Consider the following 24,622-nt stretch of genomic DNA (forward strand, 5'->3'; position numbering starts at 1 on the left):
ACAAAATCAGGCAATAGGATAAAACACTCTATTGCAGAACCAAAAACCACTGTTTGACTTTTTTTTTTAGGATGAACTGGTTTGAAAACAGTTTTCCCGACAGGTTTATTCTAGATTACAGCCCAGTAACTATGAAGAAGTATGTCCATGTATGTTTTATCTGAGAGACAAAGGTGGCCTCCACTCTTGATTTCTTAAATTCTGTTTGTTAGCATCGATGTGAACACGATCGATGTGGCGAGACATGATTTAATAACTGTATAGATGGGACTTTAACTGTGTCCAACAAGAATCCAGATCAAATGATGCGCAGAGAATAATGGAATAATCTGGAATTGTTTCAGACGTGGCGCCTAATGGCTCTGTCCTCAACAGGAACATAAAGGTCAGCATGTGTTGCGTTGATTGAAGGCACGAGATTAGAAACTAAGAAGATGAGCGGTGAGCTTTTATCCTTACGATAATTCGTGACCAGTGCAAAGACGCCTGTGCAGTAGATACAGTGTGTGTCAATGACGTGTTTTTATTTTATTACAATAGAGAGGGAGGTCACGCGCTTCATGCTGCAGCTCCTGCACACGTCCGCCGGTCTCTGCTGTGACACCGCGTGCACAGTTAGCGTGCGCTAATTGTGTCTGATAGAGCCTGAGCGAGCACAGACACACACAGGCTCCATGCATTTACAAGATGAGGAGGGATTAGAGCACAGTGGGTTAATCTGTAGGGCCTGCATCATGCCATCTGCCAGAACCGACGAGAATTAAACCCGAAACCACTGCAGCCGCAAAAACGCAAACAGGTGACCTCTCACTGACGATATCGTGGAAAATGATCTCTGATGTGCTTTTAAACTGCCGTCCTCAGACGTGGCTGACTTTGAGTTGCACACTCATTGATGTTTCAATGAAATTATATATATGTATATATATTTCACACAGCAGTGAGGTCGTGCCATACACTGTACATTCAGATTATGAAGTAGATTTAATTTCAGCTCGGAGAATGGACTGTAAAAGGTTTATACATGTGTGTAAATCCCCTTGCATGCGACATGTTTTAACAATGTGCATCAACAACACAATGTTGTCGTTGTCGTTGTTTTCCAACTGGAAATACAACATACCACTGAAATGTATCTATGTGGGTAAAATGTACAACATAATGTTGTCCTTTGTGTCATTTTAAATCGCATTCAATCTTTTTGTCTTGTCTGGATTATTGACAGCAATTTCATTTTTATTAGAAAGATAATTAAATAAAGGACCATCTGGTTGATGTTGTTTAACATTCTACAAAGTGGCAAAATACTATTTAGATTAGACAAGAAGATTACAGATTAGAAGATTATTAATTAAGACAATTAATGGTTGGGATTAATTAAAGTGACACTGATCACATCCTGATCCTAAAAGAAAACAACAAAATTAAACCGAAAAACAAGTGAGTCACAGCTTGAATCTGATAGATATTTGTGATTGTGTATTTAGATCATTAGTCCAGAATTTCAGGCCAAACAGGAAGTATAATCTCATCCCCGCCCACACTGATAATTATTCTGTTAATTTCATAAATATACTTTTTTCCCACTATTACAACAGATGACTGTGTGCTGTGCAGCAAATGCTATGCTGATTGTATAATAATTGTAATAAAACTACTGACCACTATCTCAGTATCACAGTGGCTGAGAAAGTGAGTAAGGCCCAGGAGGAACTCTTTAAGATCGTGTCATTGGATTAGCATGTCATGAGCATATGCCTTTAGCCTTTGTCCCAGTCGCACCCTGTAAACACTGTGAGGAGCCGTGTCTCATGTGCTGGAGTTGTGACGGAGCCGTCTTCATGGTGCAGTTTCACCACTTCATTCTTTAGGATGAAGAATGCAAAGATATCACAACATTTGCCACAGCTGTTTGTGTTTGTGCACGCCTGCTTCGGTAAGTTTCACCTTCCTCAATCCTCGGTCTTCGTGTGGTTCAGGCTGATTTCAGGCTGATTTCAGGCTGATTTCAGGCTGATTTCAGGCCTCTGGAGCTTATTATATTTAATTTTATTCTCATAATTAGTTGGCTGTTTTTAAATGTGGTGCATTTGAACTGGAACGTTGAAGGCCTGTCAAAAAAGATTATATTTTATGGACACTCTGAACCTGGTACAGCTAAAATAATAATTATTAGAATGTGATATTAGAAATAAAAGCATAAAAACGTTTTTTTTCTCTGAGAATTCAGGTCTACGTATGTGGAGGAGTTATTTTGGGAAGCTGACGTAACTCGTCCATAATCCCAGCTAAAGTGACCAAGAAAACATAGGCTGTATAGTTAGCTTAACTTTGTTTACTGTGAGCATTAGTGGCTGAGAAAACATAAAAACAAGCAAACATTAGTGCGTTTTTATGGGCAGTTTCAGTGTATTTTTGGGGCATTTTGTTCCCTATAAGCAGCTGCAGAGTGAATGTTTTCATGTTGCTCTATGGCAGGGGTTCTCAAAGTTTTGATACCTGAGGGCCAATTTAGGAACCCATCGTTGGACTGAGGGTCGCCAAAGGAAAAAAACCAGAAAGAAATCCTTTAATTTTAAATTTTGATGACCAGATTGCAGTTGTACAGTTTACACTTGTTGGTCTGTATCCAGTAATGTCCAATAAACATTTAACAAGCTTAGTAGCTCCTGGATTAAAACTATCAACTGTAATTCATTGCGGGCGGTCAGAAATGTTTCTGCGGGCCGCCATTGGCCCCCGGGCCGCACTTTGAGAACCAATGCACTAGAGGGAGCGCGCATTTTTGAGATTGAGGGTTAAGCGAGGAATTGGAATTCACCCTAAGTTTTTGTTCCAAGAACTTCACCTAATGAGTCCAAATTCACATCAAAAGCAGGCTGGATTTTAAGGTGCATTTCTGCCCTCAGCTCAAGCCGACTTCGCCCCTTACTTCTACGACAACGGGCCGTACAGCCACAATGGGAACCTGGCCCTGTTCAGCCTGTCGGAGGACACGCCTGTTGGTGAGACTGACACCTGTCACTCACTCTGAGCAGCCACTGTATCTGTGTGGAGAGATGAGAATGTTTAAATAGTCTTTGATAGATGAACAGGTGTTGTGTTGTGCTGCATGTACTAACACGGTCGTCGTGCTCATCTGCTGGAGCCACCTGTTGATGTGGATGTACATGATGTGCTGCAGATGTCCCTCTCTTTGAGTATTTATTATACTGGTGCCATTCTGGTTCTCAGCATTTGCTAGAAAACTAGATTTTTAACACAAATTTAAAACATTTGTGCACAACCAAACCTAAGTTTTCCTTCAGGCACACAGATCTACCGTCTCAACGGCTCAGACCCTGAAGGTCAGGAGGTGAGGTACGGCCTTTCCTTCGACACCGGCTTCAAAGAGTACTTCAGGGTCGAGCCCAGATCTGGAAACATCACCTTGGTGGAGAAGCTGGACAGAGAGGTGAAGCAAACGCTTTTTAAATAGGGTTCAATTGTGTTTACATATTTTCTTCATTAAACCACAATAACTGTTTTATTCTCACCTTTGCTCCAGAAACAAGATTCCATCGATGTTCTTGTCAGCATCACAGATGGACAAAGCAAGGTATGGACACAGCAGTCATTAGATATAAGATAGTATGTGAATCTTTGGGTGGCTCACGATTCGATTCATACGATTCTCGATTCAAAACTGATACAATGCATAGTGTGTTGAGGCAAATTATGGCATCAAAACAATACAGTTTGTATAAGATAATGTGATAATGTGATCACACAAAGGCAAACTTAAGACAAAAGTTAACATTTATTCACTCAAAACAAATAAAAACTTACATACTGTACAAAAAAATAACTTACATTAATAAAAGCCTAGGCTAGCTGCCTTTTTCTGCCAGAAGTTACTAAAATAAACTGTACACAAATAACACAAACTGGTGTTTTGTGTGGTTTTTCAAAATAGAATTTTTTTTTTTTTTTTTGAATCGTTCAGAATCGTGGATGATTAGAATCGCGATTCCTATGTGAATCGATTTTTTTCCCCACCCCTATTAGATACCATTCTTTATATAAGTATTATATTCAGGTCTCATATCATCTTTCAGGTTGTGGAAAGAGTCACAATATTTGTGATGGATGCAAACGATGAAAAACCTGAATTCCAGAACATGCCTGCAATCATCGCCGTGCTCGAAGTAAGAATTATTTATTATTTAAACTTTCCGACAATACAAACATAAAAATGGTTTATTGGCTAATTATTTTATTTTTTTCGTGTGTTGCACCTTTTAGACGACAGAGTCCGGCAGCAGCATCTACAGAGTGGAGGCAGTGGACAGAGACACAGGCTCGGGGGGTTCGCTCACCTTTTACCTTCAGGTAATCGATCGCTACACATTCTAACTTCTAAAACTCATAAATACTCGACATCAACCAGCACAGACGAGACATTTCATATGAAGCTGTAGCATCAAACTGGCCAAATAATATGGCCTCACATGGATTAACTGTTCCATTTCTTTTAATTTCCTATTGTGCATGTGATGAATTCTAACAGTGGGGATTCAGTCATAGAAACATTTGTGTCTGGTGTTAGAGGCTTAAAGCCCTGCTGTTGTTTGCACGTTGGACAGTTGGCCTGGGCCGACACTGGTGAGTGACACCATGGTGCACATCTGGACGCGGCTACCATCACCTGCCCATCGCTCTGTCCTTGAGCAGACGGCGTCTTTACGTCCAGATGGACAAAGAGATTTATAGAGCATGCGGCTTTTTATTCACCACTTTTCATATCTCACGTGAGAGCTTGTAAACGGGGGTTTAGAGGTTTCAGCGATGGGCTTTTCAAGCTCGTGCGACTGCATTCGTGTTGTCTGTTTAAATCCCTTTTGCTTTGCACCGTTCTCTCTTTCAGAATCCTCAGACCACCGTGTTTGCCATAGACAGACACAGCGGCGTCCTCCGCATCAAATCGGGCGAAATGTTGGACTACGAGAAAACAAAGACACACTTTGTCACTGTCATAGCAAAGGTAATGAATGAATATATCAGAGATCAGTGTGTCCGTCCAACAATATTATATATACTTTCCTTTTCATTTGTGAAACTTTTGACTATACAAATACTTGCAACAATTTAATGTTACCGTTTAGTTGTATTTAAAGGTGCATTATGTAATAAATCTAAAGCAACTGGCCATAAAATACTCCTAATATGTCACAGAGACTCAGGAATAATGTTCATATAACAAACTGAACTCACCAACAACAACAGTACAGACAAAATATTTTCATTAAAAAACATATTTTGCAGACTGCAAATTATGTCTATGTTTTGAAAATCATGTTTTGGCATGTGGCGCCACCTACCGCCGTCTACCAATCATTGCAGTCAGTAGAGTCTCAGCTGCCGAGAAACCACGGGTTGCCAGTTACGTCAGAAAACGAAAACCTAAAAGACCTCGGTATTTTGAATTTGAGTGTAGTAACTGTTTTTTGGCCACATTCTTACATATGGCACCTTTAAACATAATTTTAAGGGGACAGAGTTGCTCCATCTGACTGTTCCACATTGTTGGTGGCAGGATTTCTCTACAAAAACCTAACAATTGGCCATTTTCCACTATGGTTCCGCCTCGCTACGGCACGGCACATTTTAGGTTGGTTTTCCACGACAAAAAAAGTAGCTACTCAACATGGGCAGAGTCATCACTGCAAGGCTGCATGAAACTGCGGTGACTTCATTATACACACACACAAACGAGTGACTAGTGACATGTAAAGCAGTTTTTTTAAGTGTAACTGAATCATTAGAACCGTGCCGTGCCGTGCCGTGCTGAGGCAAGGCAAGGCACGGCACGGCAATACAATTTTTTGAGAAACTAAGTTTTCATAAGAAACCTTAAATGAACACAGAAACCTTTAAATATTTGATCCAAAGGAAAATAAATGAAACAATATACACACAGGACGAAAAACAGTCCTTTCTACAGAAAACTTTTACAAGTTCTGCTCAATAAACCTGTAAGAAAAATGTAAGGAGATAAATGTAGTGCTCTTATTTGAGAATTAAATGTCTTCCAGGACGGCGGCGGTAATTTCAACGGCAAGGATCAGTTTCTGTCGTCGTCGGCGACTCTGACGATCAACGTGATCGACGCACAAGACACTCCGCCATCTTTTATCGGAACGCCCTACTTTGGCTACGTTTATGAGGTTTCAGTGCCAGTGAGTATGAAATCATCTTCATACAGAATTACTATATCATAGCAGTGGGTATAAAACTAACAATAACTGCCTCAGTGTTGTAGAGCATTGGCAATGCAAAGAAGCAGCAGCAGCATGCTTTCATCACATGACTTTGAGTTTTAATTAGTGACATTTGGCAGCACTAACGCCAGAGCTGCTTCTTTCATTGGCTTTTCATGTAGCATTTAAAAGGCACGTTATCCTCCGAGTCACCAAATGTCACGGCAGTGGAAAGATTACACATTCTGACTTTGATGCAACGGGGGAATAATTACAAACGTGACATTTGAGCGTGTCTTTGAAGACTCAGATTAGGACGAGCGCACGCACACACACACACACACACACACACACACACACACACACACACACACGCACACACACACGCACACACACACAGAGAGTTAAAATCCATGCTTCCTTTTAGCAAACGTGTTTGCAAAATCAAAGTTAATTAACATATTTTCTTTTTACTTGTTACTAAACTACAAAAACTATACATACATATATATTATCATATACTGGTATATTTTCTTTTTGCAAGGGATCTGAAATATTTACGGTCGTGGCCAAAGATTGTGATGTGGGGAAACCGAATCCGATTCAATATTCCATCGATGACGGTATGTACTGTGTGTGAACCGTCATCTAACATCTCATGAATGTTGAGTTTTTCAATTCTAAACTTCTGAGGAAGAACATTGGACGTTAAGCGTTGTTTCAGAACTGTATTCATGTGTGTGCAGGTGACGCTGGTGTTTTTAGCATCAACAAAACAAGTGGTTGCATCACTTTGCTGACTCTCCCCTCTCACCTGAAGAGGGAGCTGTTCAACATTAAAGTCAGGGTACGTTTGTACTTCTTTTGCTTTCTTTTTATCTGAATTAAAAGTGCGATTTATTTTTGTTTAGACATAGATCCACATGTTTAGTGATTCAGTTTCCTTTGTCCAGGCTTCAGAAGTGAGTCCTGACGGCAGACCGATGGACTACAGCGTGACCACAGTGGTGATCCGTGTGGTGGACCTCAACAACAACCCACCCACCTTCTACGGAGAGAACGGCCCACAGAACATGTTTGAGTTGACCATGTATGAGCATCCACCAGAGGGGGAGATACTGCGGGGGCTGAAAATCACCGTCAACGACTCAGATCAGGTGCATAAATCACCCATCCGTCCATTTTCCGTCCAACTCAGCTGACATAGGGTGAGGTCACACCCCAGACAGATCACCAGGGTCACATATAGAGACAAACAACCACTCATTCTCAGTCACATTCAAACCTATGGTCAATTTAGAGTGTACGATTTACCTAATCCCCATATTGCATGTTTTTGAACTGTGGGAGGAAGGCGGAGAAGCCGGAGAAAACCCACACATACACAGGTAGAACATGCAAACTCCATGCAGAAAGGCCCTTGTTCCAACCGGGGCTCGAACCTTCACTCTTAGAAACAAAAGTGCTAAGTAGAACCATACAAGGTTTTTCGGCTTGTCCTCATAGGAGAACCATTTGCTGCCAAGGGCCCACGGCTGGTGTAGTGGTTAGCACTCTCGCCTTTGCAGCAAGAAAGCCCGAGTTCCTGGGTTCAAACCCCAGTTGGAAGAACTTCGAGCCCCAGTTGGAACAAGAGCCTTTCTGCAAGGAGTTTGCATGTTCTACCTGTGTGTGCGGGGGGTTTTCTCCGGGTTCTCCGGCTTCCCACAGTTCGAAAAAAAAATGCAATGAATTATGGTGGTGGTCGGAGGGGCCGTTTGGCGCACATGGGCAGCCACGCTTCTGTCTGTCTGCTCCAGCACAGCTGTGGCTACATGTAGCTTACCACCACCAGTGAGAATGTTTTAATTAATAATGGCCAATGTGTAAAGCGCTTTGGGTGTCTAGAAAAGCGCTCTAGAAATGTAATGAATAATAATAATAATAAAGGTTCCACCTGGAACCCTTTTGGAGGGTTCCACCAAGAACCCTTTATTCAGGAAAGGGGTTTTAAAGGGTTCTCTGGTTCAAAATGGGTCTTCCTGGAACCATTAGTGTTACCAAGAACCCTTTCTTCGGGAAAGGGTTTTTCAGAAGCAAATGGTTCCAGGTAGAACCTCAGCCCTTGTAGAAGAACCCTTTTGGAACCCTTATTTCTAGGAGTGTAGGTCTCCTTGCTGCAAAGGCAAGAGTGCTAATCGCTACACCAACCTGCATAAATATCATCATTTATCATAATTCTTCTTTTACAGAGCAGGCATCCCTTTTTTTTTTTGAAGCACTGACATAGCAGCGATGCCACTGTCGTTAACCATGAGAGGATCAGTGATAGACTTTACGTAATAACAAATTCCACTGTCACATTGTGTGCAGGCTGACGTCCATCTCCCTCTGTGTGTGTGTGTGTGTGTGTGAGAAGCTGCTGTCAGGCTACCATTATCACAGTCAATCCGTAGAAACTAAGCCAGCATAAAAGTAAAAGGTGTTCTCTCTCTCTCACGGTGCCGTTTGTCTGCTTATGTAAGTCTGTCTGTGTCTGCAGCCTCGTCCAAGTGAGCACATGTATTCTCTGATAACGCCGTTACAAGCGCGCACACACACGCTCCATCTCTATCCTCTATATACTGACATTATATTTGCGGCAATAGAGATCATATTAATTTCTTTAACATTATTGCTTTTATATTAATGAAATAGCCTACAGTATATTTACTGCACGGATTATCCTCAGTCTCCTCCTGTCTGTGATAGCTTTGGAATAAATGCAGATTACTATTAATAGGTTCAAATATGCACGGCTCTTTCATTTCCTCTGATTAGACATTTTGAATAATGTGATGATGATGATGGTGATGATGATGATGATGTTCTCCTCGCAGGGCACGAACGCTAAATTCAACCTGAGACTGATCGGACCGGGGAGGATGCTGCGAGTGGTTCCTCAGACTGTTCTTAACGAGGCCCAGGTCACGATCCTGGTGGAGGACTCTGTTGCCATGGACTACGAGAAACACCATTTCCTCTCATACAAGGTTTCACGATAAGCGTCTGCACCACGTACAGAGAAAATGAGCAACGACATGAATAGAATATAAATGAGTAAAAGTGCAAGTATCTTACCAGAAAATGACTTTGGCAGAAGTTGGAGGAACTTATTTGTAATATTATTTAAGTAAAAGTATTAAAATTATATGACATTTATTGTATTTAAGAATCAAAAAGTAATTTTTTTGATATAAAATGTACTAAAGTTTTAGAAGTATAAGTAGTAGAAGGTCTAGTTTCAACTAGAAGCTTTGTGGGTTCAATTCCTGGCTCTGCTAGTCTATATGATGTCAATAAGATGTGTGAATGGGTGAATGAATAAAACTGTAAAGCTCATCAAGACTAGAAAACTATAATGAGAGGAAATGTAGAGGAGTAAAAATACAAGTTGCTATGTTGTTATCCTCATCTGCACATGGTCTTTCAACAGTGTTTATTTTTACATATCAGATACTTATAATTCATCGCTATAACATATGTCTATTTCCTTACTACTGCAGTTAAACTGCCCTTATTTCATGTTCTTTTATTACTTTTAAAGGTGCCATATGTAAGAATGTGGCCAAAAACAGTTACTACATTCAAATTCAAAATACAGAGGTCTTTTAGGTTTAGTTTCCAGACATAACTGGCAACCCGTGGTTGCTCGGCAGCTGAGACTCTACTGACTGCAATGATTGGTAGACGGCGGTAGGTGGCGCCACATGCCAAAACATGATTTGGAAACATAAACATGATTTGCAGTCTGCAAAAAAAAATGTTTTAATGCTTTGCTTTACATAATGCACCTTTAACTATTTAGCTATTTATTTAGTCTTTTTCATTGGCATTTATGTGGACAGAGAAATGCGTTTTCTTACTCTACATACAACAATAAACCCTTTGTGTATTAGTACTTTTCTGTACTGCATCTTTTCTTTTGTCACTCATTTAATGTCCACCTCCCTCCTCTTCACAGCTGTTGGCGGTTGAAGTTGACACTCCGGAGAGATTCAGTGCCACGGCGGACATCGTCATCCATCTCCTGGACACCAACGACAACGCGCCCAAATTCTCCTCAGACTACTACATCGCAAGAATCCCGGAAAACTCGCCCGGCGGCTCCAACGTGGTGTCGGTCACGGTGAGTAGTGAAGTCTTCTTTTCACGTCCTAAATCTAAAAATAACGTGCACTCACTGACGTGCGTCACTGTCACTGTCGAGTTTGACAAAATACCCAAAGCGGGACCTTAATTCCCCCAAATGTAGACTTTTTTTGGGATAAATATGTGAAAACATGTAGATAAAAGCTGGAGAAGGTAAGCTGCCAAATGGCTATCACTTTCATTTAGTTGTGTAACATCAACATTTTTCTCTCCTCCTCCTCCTCTCCTAATGCTCAGCAGCACATGCAGTCGCATCACAAAAATAACATGAACCCTGAGGACACGAAGGGATTTGTGTCATTTAGTCTAAAAACCATTTGCCCTTATCAGTTTGTATGATGCTCACTAATAAGTCGTGCTCGACACACAGAGGCTCGTTGCCTTAATCTCAGGCAATTTCAATCAAAACAAATAGACAAAACAGACAACAGGTGACCTTGAACACACACACACAGACATCCCTGCAGTCGCAGACAGACAGATTAGCTCGTGCCGTTGTTGAACATTAAAAAAACAGTCTTTTTATAGTTGACATCATGTCCAAATTCATTAATTTCACTCCATTGTTCACTCGGTTTAATCAGCCAATGACAAGGCAGCAAAGGAGTGAATGCTCAAGTTTAAACAGCAGCAGCAGAGTGAGAGGAGAACGGTGATTTAAAACGACCTCGGCACGGTTCTTCGTGGAACTCTGGTTTGAGTCTCTGAGAAACTGCTGATCCACTGGGATTTTTCAGGTTTACAGAGAATGTTCTGAAAGAGGGGGGCGGGGGGGATATCCAGTGAGCGGCAGATCTCTGTGTGAAAATGTCTTGTTCTTCATACCAAAGGTGTAACATTGAAAAAAAGGAAAAATATTGGCAGAAAATGTGAACTCAAGTTAAAGGTGCCATATGTAAGAATGTGGCCAAAAACAGTTACTACATTCAAATTCAAAAATACAGGGGTCTTTTAGGTTTCGTTTTTCTGATGTAACTGGCAACCCGTGGTTGCTCGGCAGCCGAGACTCTACTGACTGCAGTGATTGGTAGACGGCAGTAGGTGGCGCCACATGCCGTAAACATGATATCAAAACATGAACATGATTTGCAGTCTGCAAAAAAAATATTTTTTTAATGCAAATATTTTGTCTGTACTGTTGTTGTTGGTGAGTTCAGTTTGTTATATGAACATTATTCCTGAGTCTCTGTGACATATTAGGAGGATTTTATGGCCAGTTGCCAGTTATATTTATTACATAATGCACCTTTAATATTAATAACAATATGCCTTATTCCACAGAACCACATGTAAACCCTTAATCCTTAAGTACAATTTACTTTGACGGACCTCATTCATTCCACTGCTACAAACCCAAACATCTGCCTTTTATATATTTTTTCCTCTACAGGCAACAGACCCAGACTCAGGGCCTTGGGGTGAAGTGAGGTACTCTATCTATGGATCAGGAGCTGACCTGTGAGTATGTGTGAATGTAACTGAGGTTTAGAATCTAGGTCCAAAAGAAAAAGCAGTATCCAAGGAAACCATTACCAAAATCCACTGCACAATATAATCAATTGCTGGACATATTAAGAACTACCTTGTGATGATGGGTCTTATAGAATTCCTGGTACCTGGTCTTCTTTGAGTCCAGGGCTGCTGTGTCATTTTTAACTATTCAGTTCAACTGTAAATCAGGATAAAAACAACACATCCTGCCTGTCATCGGTAAAGAAATATGACAGAAGGCTCGTCTTTCATATGAGAAAACTGAGAACTTCAGTTCACTTTATTGCACCTAAAGCGCTCGAGTCCCTCAGGGGATTTTGCTGGCATTTTCTCTCATCTCGGTTTTTATTACATTTCCAGCAGAAGATGAAGAAAAGAGGAAAAAACCTCAGCAGTGACTCTTCTCACTTAGTGATAACACACAGGAAACTGCTTTTTTAAGGGTCTAACACATATCTAACACATCTCAACAGCGTTTTGTAGGTGAACGTAGGTGAACATGAGAGTATATTTGGACTTTGCAGTTTAGATGTCAGGCTCTGTGGCACTGATTTAGAGCAGATTTGTGATGTCACGTGGCACGCAGGAGCTGGACGTCCAAAATAAGCAGAGGACAGAGATTTGTTGAGGAGTTTCAGCTTAGCGTGTGCCATTTAGCAACGGCGGCGGCAGATTAGTCCTCAAAATGAAAAGGAACACACGGCAACAAACATTTAGTTTTATATATATTTTTTTTACATTTCACAAAAACTCCTGGAATAGTTTGCCGTATACGGGGACCATGTTGTTCTGATCTCTGCCTGCTCATCCTCTGCCTTAGCTAATCCTGTAATGGGATTGGAGGAGAAAATAGACCGGTCTTTGCTGACTACCTTTACACTGTGACCCTGCAGGGTAAACTGGTACCTTCCATTCCTGTTCAGTATGTTAGCAGTAAAAACTGTCATGAAAAAGATAATTATACTGCAGGAATGGACATTTTTTAAGAAGCCAAGGCGGTACCGTATAGTGGAAAAACACTGTTAGTCTTTTGTTTAATGTGGGATTGAAACCTCTACTATTTGGCAACCTCCAGTCTCTAAGGGATGGAAGGGGAGGAGGACAACGCTCAAATCAACAAACAACCATTTCTCTGAATTTGCGAGGGCAGTAGAATGTTCTTAAACACAAACTTCCATTTGAAGGTTTCTGATCCAGGCCCAGTCTGGCATCATCTACACTCAGCCCTGGGCGAGCCTGGACGCAGAGATCAAATCCAAGTACAACTTCTATGTGAAGGCAGAGGACACAGAAGGGAAGTACAGCCTGGCCGAGGTCTTTGTGACGGTGCTGGACCTGAACGACCACCCACCCGCCTTTAACGACAACTTCCTCGAGAAGACAATGGTGATTGGAGCGCCAGTGAAAATAGAGGTAAGTACTTCCCGGTCACGAGAAACTCAAAACGACTTCAGTGTCATTGTCACGATTAAACACGTAGGTTTGCATTTGACACAGGCCGTGGACGACGACGCAGAGGTGCCCAACAACGTCATCGAGTACGCCATCATGAAAGCCGAGCCGGACAACAACATCTTTGACATCAACGCCGACACGGGCGAGATCGTGCTCAAGTCCTACATCAAGTCCATGGCCATCATCAGGAACATCACCAAGCAGAGCGACTTCACCTGGTCTCTGGTGGTGCAGGCCAGAGACCGAGGCCAGCCGTCCTTCAGCACCACGGCGGTCGTCAAGATCGACATCACTGAGGCTGTAAGTTACAACCAAGTAGGGTAAAACCCAACCAAGTACAAGTGAATAACCAATCTACCTTTCGCCCAGTGGACTGCTGCTTACTGGGTATTTTTACCAAGAGATGTTTGTGATCAGCCAGTCTGGCACCAACAAGCATACCACGTTCAAAATCACCTTTCTTGCCCATTCTGTCACTCGGTTTGAGCTTGAACAGGTCGTCTTGGCCGCGTCAATATGCATGAATTGGAACTACCTATTAGATCTTTGGCAAGTAAACTGGTGTGTCTAATAAAATAGGTGTTACACATGTCTTTTATCCCAATCCTGGTCCTCAGGATCCCTCAGGTGTGTTGGGACATCTAAAACATGCAGGACAGTGGGGTTCCTGAGGACCAGGATTGGAGGGAAAACACTGCGTTGGTGTCTGTTGTTTGCTTCCGTTGTCTCACACAAACGCACTTGTCGTGTTTTCAGATCAAATCCAGATTTTCCTCATACTTCCTGGGCCTCAGGAAACGTCCCCGCACGGTGTTTTGGATTTGTCTGACCGTTGTCACCTTCGCCATTTCACTCACAATCATCGTTTCCACTCTTATGTACTGGAACTCTGTGAAAAGGTCCCGTGTGCAAGCTCAGGGCAAGATCAGAAAGATTGTAAGGAGGACATAAACCAAGTTTCCCCTGAGATGATCGACACAGCAGGGCTACTATTTTCACTCTCTGTGAACTTGTAGCAGTAGACTGTGTCTGTAAAAGAGCACAAGAGCACAACACTAAAGTTTCAATATGAATTCATAATTTCACTCTCAGATCTTGAATGGTTTTAACTCTGGGTTTCCCAGCCAACCTCTCTGATCTTGTCTTGACAAACTACGGGACAATATTTTTGGAGTTCTGTATCCCATTCATGTGAATTCTCCTTGTGCTCTTTTACAGACCCAACTCAAAGGGGGCCCTCTGGGATCATTTATAATGCAGAGTAGAAACAATCCTTTGCAAATCCTAGGCCTGCTCGCTGGCGTCATTTGTCTCATGGTCATAGTCACCGTCGTCATCTCCACCGCCACATTCATGCGCAACAAAAAGTCCAACCGCATCCTGCCCAACCGCCGCGTGAGGAGGAGGCCGCGCAAGCCGCACACCTGGAACCTCAAACACTTTTTCAAAGCAGAGGAAACGCCCGGAGAGAGATTCAGAGTCGAGGAGCAAGAGAGGGAGGCGTTCGTGGAGAACGTCAACTACAACAACAACGTCAACAACGTTGTGAGACAGTGGCCGCCGCCGCCCTGCGCCCCATCTCTGCCGCCTCCACCACCGCCCTACGTCCCCGGAGAGAGGCTGTGGTCCGTGCCCACCGTCTCAGCGTCGGTGGAAGCCAAACCCAAAAGGAAGCCAGCGATGAACAAACAAGACAATGTGAACAAAGCACTGGTGTCGGAGCTCAAAATGAGGCTGGAGCAGAAGAGGATGCTGAAACACCAATAGTGCTTGATGGATCTCAACAAGTCCTCCAGGTCCATTTTTAGCAGCTTTCCTGAAGCTTTTGAAATCTTGACGAGCAGAGGTAGTCAACTTACTTCAAGGACAAATAAGGACACATACGTAAAGGGTTAGGGTTAGGTAACCCATGGGGCTTTTAACATCCTCCTTTCTGAGTGGAACTTGGTTAATTGCAGATCCGTGATGTGATTTTCATACTTTATGATGGACAGCAAAACAGGTTTTCATCTCACCCCGTCCTCTTGGTATGGCTCAATTTTTTGTACAAGTCCCACATTTTGAACTCTCCATTGACACACCAGTGGCTTAACTTTCTTCAACCCAGATCCCACTGAAGTCACACAGACTTCACCAGGCGAGACTGTTCATTTGGGATCCGACCAAGCTCCTTACAGGGGATTTCATGACACTTGGAGTGACTAATGAGCTCAGCCCGAGAAACAGGAACCAAAGAGATCGCGTAAAGGAAGACATTTAATCCCACTGCGCAGGTGTAAAGGCGCTGTTTACAGCCCTGGGATGAAGCAGATTTTCACTTGTTTACTGCTGTAGGTGTGGAGGTGGTGGTGTTTGTTTTCAATCTCTCTTTTTTCTTTGCTGTCAAACTGATTTTACAACCAATAAAAGGACATCATTCAAGATAATTTTACACATGTTGCAATTGTGTATCATTACTGTATCATTACATTTAAAGTGTCAATATTTGATTATTATGTCATAAATCATATTTAGCTGCTTGAAATTCATCTTTTTCAAACTAGTCACACGTTTTAAATACGTAACTATCATTTTAATGAACAATTTTTTTGAAGTTAAAGGTGCCATACGTAAGAATGTGGCCAAAAATGGTTACTACATTCAAATTCAAAATACAGAGCTCTTTTAGTTTTCGTTTTTTGACGTAACTGGCAACCCGTGGTTGCTCGGCAGCTGAGACTCTACTGATTGCAATGATTGGTAGATGGCGGTAGGTGGCGCCACATGCAAAAACATGATTTCAAAACATAAACATGATTTGCAGTATGCAAAATATTTTTTTAATGCAAATATTTTGTCTGTACTGTTGTTGTTGGTGAGTTCAGTTTGTTATATGAACATTATTCCTGAGTCTCTGTGACATATTAGGAGGATTTTATGGCCAATTGCTTTATATTTATTACATAATGCACCTTTAAGCTATGTTCTGGTCTAAAATAACGACAAATCGGATCCCAGACTTGCTTCAGTATAGTAAGTAACAGCTCATCTTAAGACTTAACGCCTCCTTAATTAGTGTGCAAATGTGCTGTAGTGCCCCCCTCTGGAGAAAAAAGAAGGCGCTGCTTGGACCACATTACTGAGGTGGAAAACTGGTAAGATGTATGTTGTTATGTGACCCGACAAAGCAGAGGATATCATTTGTTTCATGTGTTAAGTTTTCTAAAAATAAAGGACAAAACACTGCAAACACTCAATAATACTCATGTAGATCAACAACATCAGAATATGCAAATACACAGATATTATCCTGATTCAAACCCTTTTTGCCCTCCTTAGCGCCTGTGTCAATTTGAGCGCTACCAATTATTACACTGACCCACTCAGTGCCTCAGCCACACACACGCACTATTTCATCATTACATAAAACATTAAACTGTGCAGATTACCCTCTCTAATCCAACGGCCAACCTTGTTCATTTTCGGTGCAATTTTGCATCATTGGCGTAAAACCAAGACTCCATCAGTGCCGATATTGTTTGGACACGGGGTTGAAACTTTCTGCCTGGCTACAGTTGTAGTCGTTTACCCTGCAAATGTGAGCGCTTATGTGCTGGGAACATAGTCCCAAAGACTGTGAAGGAGAAAAAAAACAAAAAAAAAAAACATTTTCAGGTCAAAACGGTCAAACGCGCACACACTTTTTGACGTCGCAAGCTGTTAATGCTCTGACGTTGAAAATGAGGGAATATGAGTGAGCAGCCCAAATGATCATGCATTATGCCATGTAAGAGGCAGACGAGGATTAGCGGGCTATTTGATAGAGGATTACAGAGTTGAAAGTTGCGAAGAGCATCGATGCTTTAGAGCAAAAAGAACTACCACGCACTGGATTTTTAAGAAGTGGTAGTTCTGAAAAAATATTTTCCTTTTAGCATCTTCTCTAGATTAGGAATATTAAATTCTCGCGAGATCGGCAGCTGCTCTGTAGCGTAGCATTTGAGGTCACGCAGGGAGGAAAAAACAAGAAGCTAAGGCCACATAAACATAATATTCATGTACTTAAATAGCTGAAACCGAGCGTTTGCACGAGTCACATTGTCATGCGTCCTACGCGGCGGATAAGGATTACAACAAAAGCAACATCAATCCGAGCGCACGCAAATCACACGGACACATGTGAACAAGCAAAGAAAGCAGATGTGTCCCCGCCACAGAAACGAGAGCTGCCAATCTCAGCCAGTCGCTTTAAAAGCCCTCGTCTTATAAGTACGGGGAATCGGAGCCTGGGCTGCAGATGAACTGATCTGCCTGCGTCACAGGAGACGAGGCTGGTGTGATCTGATCATAAAGTGACGGCAGGGAGGGGGATATTGGGAGGAAGAGGACGCCAGTGTTTAGGTATTAGGTCAAATGAACAATGCCATTGGTGGAGGCGCATATCCGACGCACCATCTGTCTGCAGATCATGGCATGTGTGACGCATGGCTGCTGTGTGTGATGTGTTCACAGAGAGTGTGACGTACATTCGGGGATGCAGAGATGGAGGGGATTTGACATGTTAATGAATCTGCAGCACTAACTAACAGATGTTTAACGTGAGGCCGGGTTTTGGCCTGAAAACTGACGAGAGATATTAAAAAAAGTGGGATTTTGGCGCTCAAAGTCCACTGTGTAGAACTGACATTCAAACACAACACATACTTATTTCTGCCAGGAGCTGCAAATTGTGCATATGGTTTATTGCTTTTTTTAGTTGATTACGTGATAATATATTTGTCTTAAAATCTAGTCACAAATGGTCAAATACAAATGAAAATACACACAAAGCTTTAATAATAAATCTATTTAATGAGTGTGTGTTGCATGGTAAACTTGATTCAAATAAAAGGGAATTTTGTTCACTCATATAAAGATGCTTTTAAAGCAACTATGTAAAGGTGCAATGTCAACAAACCACAAACATGAGAGCAATATTAAACATTTTCAGAAAAACTGAACAATTAAGAATCATATTGTGTTAAAAAAAGAAGGAAACAGAAACATTTAATTGTTAATTCCGAATTTTGATTTAGGTTGAGAAGATTTAAAATTCAATAACAATGTAAACAAATTGAGCCAAAATGACAAAATACATTTTACGTCATTTATAATTACACTATTAACAGATTAGATCCCAAAGAAAAGTACCAAAAAAAAGTGATTTTTAGTTTAAATCAATCATAAAGGCTTGAAATAAAGCAGTAATTCCAAATGTATCGTTGCCATCTAAACATACCATGATTTCATTACATGATAAACATGATAAACAAGACGAGAGAGAAGAAGAGTTACCGCTGCACATACACGGTTGCAAATCCTTGAATTTACACTCGTGCAACACACTCCTCGGCCTAAAACAGAGGAAGAGAGCAGATTAAAAGCAAGGCAGACAATAAAGTCAGATAAATTAGTGCAGAGTTTCACGTTTAACCACACTGGTTTAACAAAAAATGGTAATTTAATATAACTCAGCTGTGATCCTGCTGTGTTCAGATTTGCCCTTAAGCCCTCTGTCGTCTGACCTCCTCCTCACCTTCCTGTCTTCGCTGGAGTCTTTATTAACCAGGCCTTCGTCGCTGGCGGCCTGTAAGCTGTCGAAGGTGCCCTGCCGCTCCCCCTCCATCTCCGAGGATCTGCCCTCTCTCCGCCGCTTCTTCCAGAACTTCATGATTCCCTCCAAACAGGCAAACTTAGTGTCGGTGGTGCAGGCGAACATGCCTACAGGCACGGCCAGCACCATGGCCAAAACTATCACCACTATGTGAATCAGTTTCTCCCGCTGTTCCATCTCAGTGATGTCACTTCCTGTGACAAACACGATGCACTGGCCCGCACGCGGCGTCTGACTCTTGAGGGTGACGCAGATTTCATATTTGGTGGCCGGCAGCAGATCGGACACGGAGTACGAGTGAATGCCGGGGCCGATGTAGATCATTTCTTTCTTGTTTGCGTCGGCGCGGCCGAAATGGACGGTGAACCAGGTTTCAGCGGGGCGCTCCAAGGCGGCGAACCACTCGATGGAGATGCCACGAACCGTCTGTTTGGCGATGCGGACGTCGATGAAGACGTTTTCATTAGCAGCAGCAGCAGCTGCGGCACTGGGGAGGTGAGACGAGTGAGCGCCGTCAGGAGACGGAACATCCAGGAAGATGCTGACAGAGGAGTTGCCCATGAAGTTGACGGCGGTGCAGGTGAAGGTACCACGGTCAGCGGCCTGGAGGGAGGGAATCACCAGGAGGGATCTGACTGTGTCTTCATCCACTCTCTCCTGAGACTCTACAATGACATTATATGGTTATATATTATAGAACATGTGGGCTTTAAAGGTGCATTATGTGATAAATCTAAAGCAACTGGACATCAAATCCTCCTAATATGTCACAGAGACTCAGGAATAATGTTCATATAACAAACTGAACTCACCAACAACAACAGTACAGACAAAATATTCGCATTAAAAAGAATATTTTGCAGACTGCAAATCATGTTTATGTTTTGAAATCATGTTTTGGCATGTGGCGCCACCTACCGCCGTCTACCAATCATTGCAGTCAGTAGAGTCTCAGCTGCAGAGCAACCACGGGTTGCCAGTTACGTCAGAAAACGAAACCTAAAAGACCTTTGAATTTGAATGTAGTAACCGTTTTTGGCCACATTCTTACATATGGCACCTTTAACAATAAGACTATGTTTTCAGAAAATATTTATATCATATTTTAACATAAATATGAATCAAAGGGTTGAACCTAACGATATATTTCTGTAAAACAAATACAAATATAACACTGTCTGGTTGCATAAGCTACAACTAATAACCAGTTTGGAGATAATCCTCTCACAACAGCAGTCTTTCTTTCTTTGCTGAGTCTTTAAAGCTTTAAAACAAAAAGACCCCTTCACTTGACCTATGACTTGAAAAACAGCTGCAACACAGTGCATTCCTCACACTTTATACGAAGTTATTATTTAAGTTAAAGTCGGCGGCTTAAAATGCTAACTACAATAATACACCCACATTTATTACAATTTTCGTTACCATCCAAAAACGATAAAGGTGAAGCTTTAAGAGTTTTAAATCACGTTTGACCACTTTAAAGTCAATAGGCTTATTATTTATTTAGCAAAAATGTGTAAATAGTGTTTGTTTTAGGTACTACGGCCATGTCTGGATTCACAGTAGTAATTCACTGATGGTACAGTATTGGGAGCTGTTATCAGTTGATGATAGTGAGGTTATTTACTGTCAGGACGTGGACTTTTAAAGGCTAAGTCAAGTGACGCAGATGTCTCCTTAATGACACACTATCCACATTAGGTGGACTACAACTGGCTATAATCTCCGACTCTCTTAATCAACTCTGATGGTGTCGCAGCAGCTTTAGAGACTGAGTGTAGATGGCGTCGTGGTGGGCCAATATCCAGATTTAGCCAGATCCTCATCTGATGCGGAGGTTAGAGGGGTCTGCGATTAAAATGTGTGCTTAAGTATCTAATTTGCTGTAAGATATAAGACTCTGGCTGGTGTGTGTGTGTGTGTGTGTGTGAATGTCACACTCTCACCATGAAATCCTCTGATTATCTTCAGACCATATGTCCACCACACCGTGGGATCGGGCCTGGCCTTGGCGAGGCAGCGCAGGGTGAGGTTTGTGCCCAGCGGCAGGCTGATGTTGGAGGTCGGGCTGCTGACCACGGGCTTCACGCAGGCCTGCAGCTCGACCTCATGGAAGAACTTGCCCACCCTGGAGTCTGGCCCTGAGCAGGTCAAGTAAGAGTTCATGAGGATAATCGGTGGGCTCAGTGACCTGATGAACTCCACGAAGCCCTTCAAGCGGCAGTCGCAGAGCCACGAGTTGTTGTGGAGCGCCAACACAACGTTGGACCCAATGCTGGTTGGCTCCTGGTCTCCTTCCACACTCTGAAGCTTCTGGTACAGAGGCCAGTTTTGGAAAACCTCCTTCGATATGACCGTAAGCCGATTGAAGGATAAATCTAAGTAAGTCAGACCTGGCAGAAACTTCAACGCATGCTCCGGGAGGACGTCCAGCTGGTTGTGCTTCAGGTCCAGGATCTTGAGCGCCGGGGTGTCCTCGAACGCGGTCCACGGCACTGAGCGCAGCTTGTTCCCCTGCAGCCGGAGCTCGGTCAAGTTCCTCAAAGCCTCCAGACCTTTAGAGTTTATGAGCGTGATGTCGTTGAAGTTCAACCACAAGTTCTCCAAGGAGGGCGTCTTTGAGAAAGCACCTCTGAGTATTTCAGTGAAGTGGGATTTTTCTATGCGTATCTTGGTCATATCATCTGGAAGGTTCTGCGGTATGGTCCCGAAGGCTCCCTCCTCCATACATGTGAGGGACCTAAATGATTAAAGGGAAACAGACAAAATTCAGTAAAACAAAGTAATATCAACCATAGATGTAAAATTGAAAGCACCAAGCATTATATAAAATCAGATAAATCTAATAAAATCAGAATAATAGTGTTTTTATGCTAGGCTTAAAATAGGACACTGGCAGAGACAGTTGTATTGGGAAATAAACTGGCTTGAATAATTCTACCACATCAATGCCAAATTAATGTTTGCATTGATCGATTCAAATACTTCAATGAATGAAAGATAACATTATAAGACCACGAGATATTACACTAGGTATCATAAGATAAAGATAAAAGTAGGATTTAAGCTACTGGCTTAAACTCAAACCATGTGAAAGCCGCTCTTACCTCCCATGACGGTCTTCGACACAGCTGCACCCACGTAAACATCGAGGAAAACCTCCGTGCACTTTGAAAATAAACACCACTGTCACTAGCAGATAATGAATTATGTCCATAGTCCGCAGAAAATTCCCAAAAGTTGAAGGGCTACATTCGTGCTCAAGACATGTCGAGTGCGGCAGACGAGACGAGAAAGCGAGCGAGAGAGAAGCTCATTAGTCTTAATCCCTGCTCACCGTGTTTACTGAGCAAGTGCCATCTAATTCTAATTCTTAGAGAAGACACGCAGGGTTGACAGTTGGCACAACGTGTGTGACGCACTTGTTTTCTGACATTTTTCTCACTTGTGGTTAATGTTGAGAATAAATAACCATTTAGTATTTAGACTTTTTAGATTTACACTTGTGTTCTGTATTATGTGTTTTCATTGGATCTATTTATTTTTTTGTGGTTTATATGAAGTGGTTTGAAAATAGGTCTGCAGCCAAAGCTACATTTATTATTATTATTATTATTATTATTAACAAACCCATGTGACCTTAGTTACTGTATACATTATTTCAAATTACTTGGCGACACGTCTTGCAAATTAGGAGTTGCAATGTTATTCTAGAATGGAGTTCACTACTGTATCTTGTGTTTTTGTTCAATATGGTAATTATATATTGCATACAGCATACAGTATTTGCGCAGACCCTGGTATACTTGTGTGCAAGTGTCCTGTAGTATCCCAAATCACCATCGGGTGACGGTACATGTCTAGACGCATTTCCCGGAGACTTACTGTAATCTTAAACATCATATATCCATATTTACTACCTACTACTGGCCTTATCCTAACTCTGTAATTTACATTATGGGGACACATGATGTTTGTCCCCATAAGGAAAACTGTCCCCATCATGTGAGTGTGTAAACACATTAAGGTCCCCACATCATCTGAACTAAAGCTTATAATAAAATAAAAAATACACACGTACAAACAACAGTGTACAACATTGATGACAAGATTTATGACTATAAAAGTTGATTTAACTATATACAAATATCACAGAATTGATAAGACTTACATTTATTTAAAGGGGGGGGGGGGGGGTTAATGATGCCCCTAGGTGGCACAAAACATGTACATGGAGATATTTCAGTATGTGGCTCACGGCTGGGAGTATAAATTCGCTTTACATTTTATTCTTGCATCATATTTTGTACTACACTATTTACATTGCATCATAGTTCAGTCCATTCGGTACGTCTCTCCAGCTCCAGCCTTTTTGTCCATTCGCCACTTTGAATGTTGCGCCGTTCCTGTGTGTATATATTTTTATATAGCTCCTCTCTGAGAACATATGACAGATACTGTTTATGCAGAGGCACAGACTTAACTGTATGCTTAAGTGTACGTCATCCCGTCATGTATTTACAAACCATACAAACACATATATGATATTATCAACAATGGTATCTCTACCATTGAGTTCCCTTTATAGTTATCTGAAATATTTAAAGCTGCAGTGCATAGCTTTTTTTGGGATTTGCGTGAAACAACGTGATGTTATTTGTACTTTACAGATCACAATTGTGACTGTGATCCGTCTTGACATAAACGGAATCACTCCCTGTGTGAAGTAAAGGCTGTCACTTTTTATCCAAAATTCAGATATGTGCTCAAAACAAGGGTCTTGAACCAAATTTAAAATATAAGCGCTTCAGAATGTGCAGAGGTGTTGTGTACTTTATTTTTGTGAGGTCCAAAATATGTAAAAACCTATCTTTATAGCGCTTTTTCTGGGTTAAGACCTGGAGTTTATGCTAGTGTTAGGGTTAGGGTTGGGGTTAGGGTTACGGTTAGGCACTTGGCAGTTAGGGTAACGGGCTAGGGACTGCATTATGTCGATGATGTAAGATGTTTAAGTGTGTTTGTGGGTGGATGGGTGTAACTGAAAGGGTCGTTAGGGTTAGGTTTGGTTAGGGTTAGTTGTCTTATACTCCTTTGGTCATGATTATTGGAGAAAGTGACAGCCCTAGTGTGCAGCACAGGAGTGTCGCTGGGTGACAGAAGATCCAAACACTGTTATAAGGAGAAAGTCATGTGGAGCTGATCGGCTTAATTAGCATTATGCTAACTTATTTAACAATGGTTTGCACATGACGGACTCTCTATTTGAAAGCTACGCAACTACCCTTTTTAAATATTCTCTAAACTGGTATTTCCATGATTGTGCATCGTGCGAAAGTCCTTTGATAGAAGTTGGCTTTCTGCGGCGGTGGAGTCGGTGGTGTAATCCAGCGAGGGGGAACAGGTGGGGGAGAATCCCACGGTGTGGGCGTATGAGAGCGGGTGGGAGGGGGACTGACGTCAGGATGTCGCTGAGGGCGAGAGTGAGGGTAGTGTTGGGGAAACGGGTGCAGGTGGAAATGCGGCTGAGGGTGGGAGTGACGATGATGGCTATGCGAGTGGGCGTTGGGCGTGTGCGGACTTGAATGCGGGTGAGCGCGAGGAAGATGGCGCGGAGCTGGAGCTGGAGCATGAC

General features: G+C 42.1%; 2 protein-coding genes across 2 annotated transcripts; one reads left to right on the forward strand and one right to left on the reverse strand.

Moving 5' to 3' along the window:
• Positions 1 to 1,872: 1,872 nt before the first annotated feature.
• cdhr1a (cadherin-related family member 1a) lies at positions 1,873 to 15,122 on the forward strand (the record flags this gene model as incomplete). The annotated part of the gene is made up of 17 exons (XM_083898040.1): positions 1,873 to 1,936; positions 2,910 to 3,005; positions 3,309 to 3,454; positions 3,548 to 3,598; positions 4,098 to 4,187; positions 4,285 to 4,371; positions 4,907 to 5,023; positions 6,075 to 6,218; positions 6,784 to 6,862; positions 6,986 to 7,086; positions 7,193 to 7,396; positions 9,098 to 9,250; positions 10,222 to 10,386; positions 11,800 to 11,867; positions 13,085 to 13,313; positions 13,398 to 13,655; positions 14,574 to 15,122. The coding sequence occupies 17 exons, from the start codon at positions 1,873 to 1,875 to the stop codon at positions 15,120 to 15,122; spliced, it is 2,601 nt and encodes an 866-aa protein (XP_083754166.1).
• A 3,712-nt stretch (positions 15,123 to 18,834) lies between these two features.
• Positions 18,835 to 24,619, reverse strand: lrit2 (leucine-rich repeat, immunoglobulin-like and transmembrane domains 2; the record flags this gene model as incomplete). Its single annotated transcript, XM_083897435.1, has 4 exons — positions 18,835 to 19,652; positions 20,937 to 21,730; positions 22,098 to 22,158; positions 24,409 to 24,619. 4 exons carry the CDS (start codon positions 24,617 to 24,619, stop codon positions 18,835 to 18,837), a joined length of 1,884 nt encoding a protein of 627 aa, XP_083753561.1.
• Positions 24,620 to 24,622: the final 3 nt, after the last annotated feature.

Source organism: Microchirus variegatus (genome assembly GCF_963457635.1).
Source record: "Microchirus variegatus genome assembly, chromosome: 11".
Classification (NCBI taxonomy): Eukaryota; Metazoa; Chordata; class Actinopteri; order Pleuronectiformes; family Soleidae; genus Microchirus; species Microchirus variegatus.